Source organism: Rhagoletis pomonella, unplaced genomic scaffold, assembly GCF_013731165.1.
Source record: "Rhagoletis pomonella isolate Grant_MI unplaced genomic scaffold, Rhpom_1.0 Rhpom_scaffold_00008, whole genome shotgun sequence".
Lineage (NCBI taxonomy): Eukaryota > Metazoa > Arthropoda > Insecta > Diptera > Tephritidae > Rhagoletis > Rhagoletis pomonella.
In genome coordinates, this window is record NW_023458562.1 from 23,389,418 (window position 1) to 23,391,031 (window position 1,614).

Sequence of the window (1,614 nt, forward strand, 5' to 3'; positions counted from 1 at the left end):
TATGAACTATGGCATGCTCCTATACGCCTTAAATGCTGGCGAACTAAAAATGTTTCAATATCAAAACAAAAACAGTAGTTAAATACATATTTATATTTATTTTAACAAAAACACATTTCAATTCACCGCACAAGCTACTCAACTTTGTCACCCTCACGAAGCTTATGGAACGAGCGGATGTTAGTTATTTACTCATACACTTTTGAACAAATATCGAAAAGCTTGCAAAAATTATTAAATGAAAACTGTACAGTTAGATTAAATCGATCTATTTTCTCTTTTCAATATACTAACACGCATACAGCTCAGCAGTCTGAATTCATTCACGTTTTTTACTTTACAAAAATTAATTTATCAATATTTACATATAATTTAGTTGAATACATATGTATGTATGTATGGAGCTGTATTTCCAGCATTAATCTAAATCTTTTCAATATTTTACTCTAATTAACTGATACAAAATTTTTAATTCAACCTCGATAAGGAAACATATAAGCAAATTAAATTAAATTTTAAATTCAATACCGGAATGTATTTTAATATAATAGCAATGCATAACAGTGGGTACACACTGGCTATGTGCATACATGTGTTAAATCACCAGCCCCATAAACACAAAAATATGAATATTTTCACGCTGCATATTCATTGGTGGCGTATAGGCTTGGCCTCTCTCTCTCTACATGCCTACAACTCTTATTCAATTTCTAATTGAAAAAGTAAATTTACACAAATTTGACCAAAGTTTGAAACAACCATAATGGTAAACTAAAAATTGTCATGTCGCAAAGTATAAGGAAGAAAGTAAATTTAAAGAAATTTAAAACAAAATCATAACAGCAATTTAGTGAAAGTAATAAAACTAATAAAAGAACAAAAACTACAACAAATTAGCGCATTATTTTCATTTGTACGGGATGGGTGCGGTAAGTATCCAAACGATTCAAACATTATATTCGAGTAATATTTTGGGCATTGTGCAGCCTCTAGCAAATTGATAATAGAAACGCGTCTTCTTGCATTTGGAGAAATCGGGATTGGCACACGGAAATAAGAATTCCAGCATATTTATTCTCCTCCCTTAAATTTTAATTCAATTACATTTTCTCATTATTTCTTAGCCGTTTCGGAAATAACTAAACTTCCAACACGTTTTATTAATTTTTTTTTGTTCATCCATTTGGTGTTGTACTAGACTTCAGATTGAAATCAGTGCTAAAACTCCAAGCTATGCCCCAGCGTGTTGTATTACCCTGGCAAAATTCTGTAGTTGAGCAGTTCTTGATTTGTTTTTTATTCAATACTTCTAAAATACGTCCAACGCTGCTTTTGTGTCCCAACATTGATGTATAAACACTAGAGATTAATGCACACATAAAATATTTTATTAATTAAATCTAATAAATCAGCTAATAGAACTTACCAAACACGTTGTGAATGCAATTCACTCTCTTCAATTATTCGTTGCACAAATTGCACCTCTCCACCTTCGCAAGCCAACTCTTCAGCATTACCTGTGTGACAATTATGTGGTGGTGTGCGCTTGTCCTCATTTCTTGTGTTGCCATGAAAAGGATTGGGTAGCGTAGAATCATAAAATGGTGGGTTGCA

At 31.9% G+C, this 1,614-nt stretch overlaps 1 protein-coding gene across 1 annotated transcript; it reads right to left on the reverse strand.

Annotated features, from left to right (window-relative positions):
* Positions 1–1,019: 1,019 nt before the first annotated feature.
* Positions 1,020–1,614, reverse strand: LOC118745229 (U6 small nuclear RNA (adenine-(43)-N(6))-methyltransferase-like; the record flags this gene model as incomplete). The annotated part of the gene is made up of 2 exons (XM_036478754.1): positions 1,020–1,359; positions 1,427–1,614. Coding segments are annotated over 2 exons (372 nt in total), but the record flags the coding sequence as incomplete, so codon positions are not given.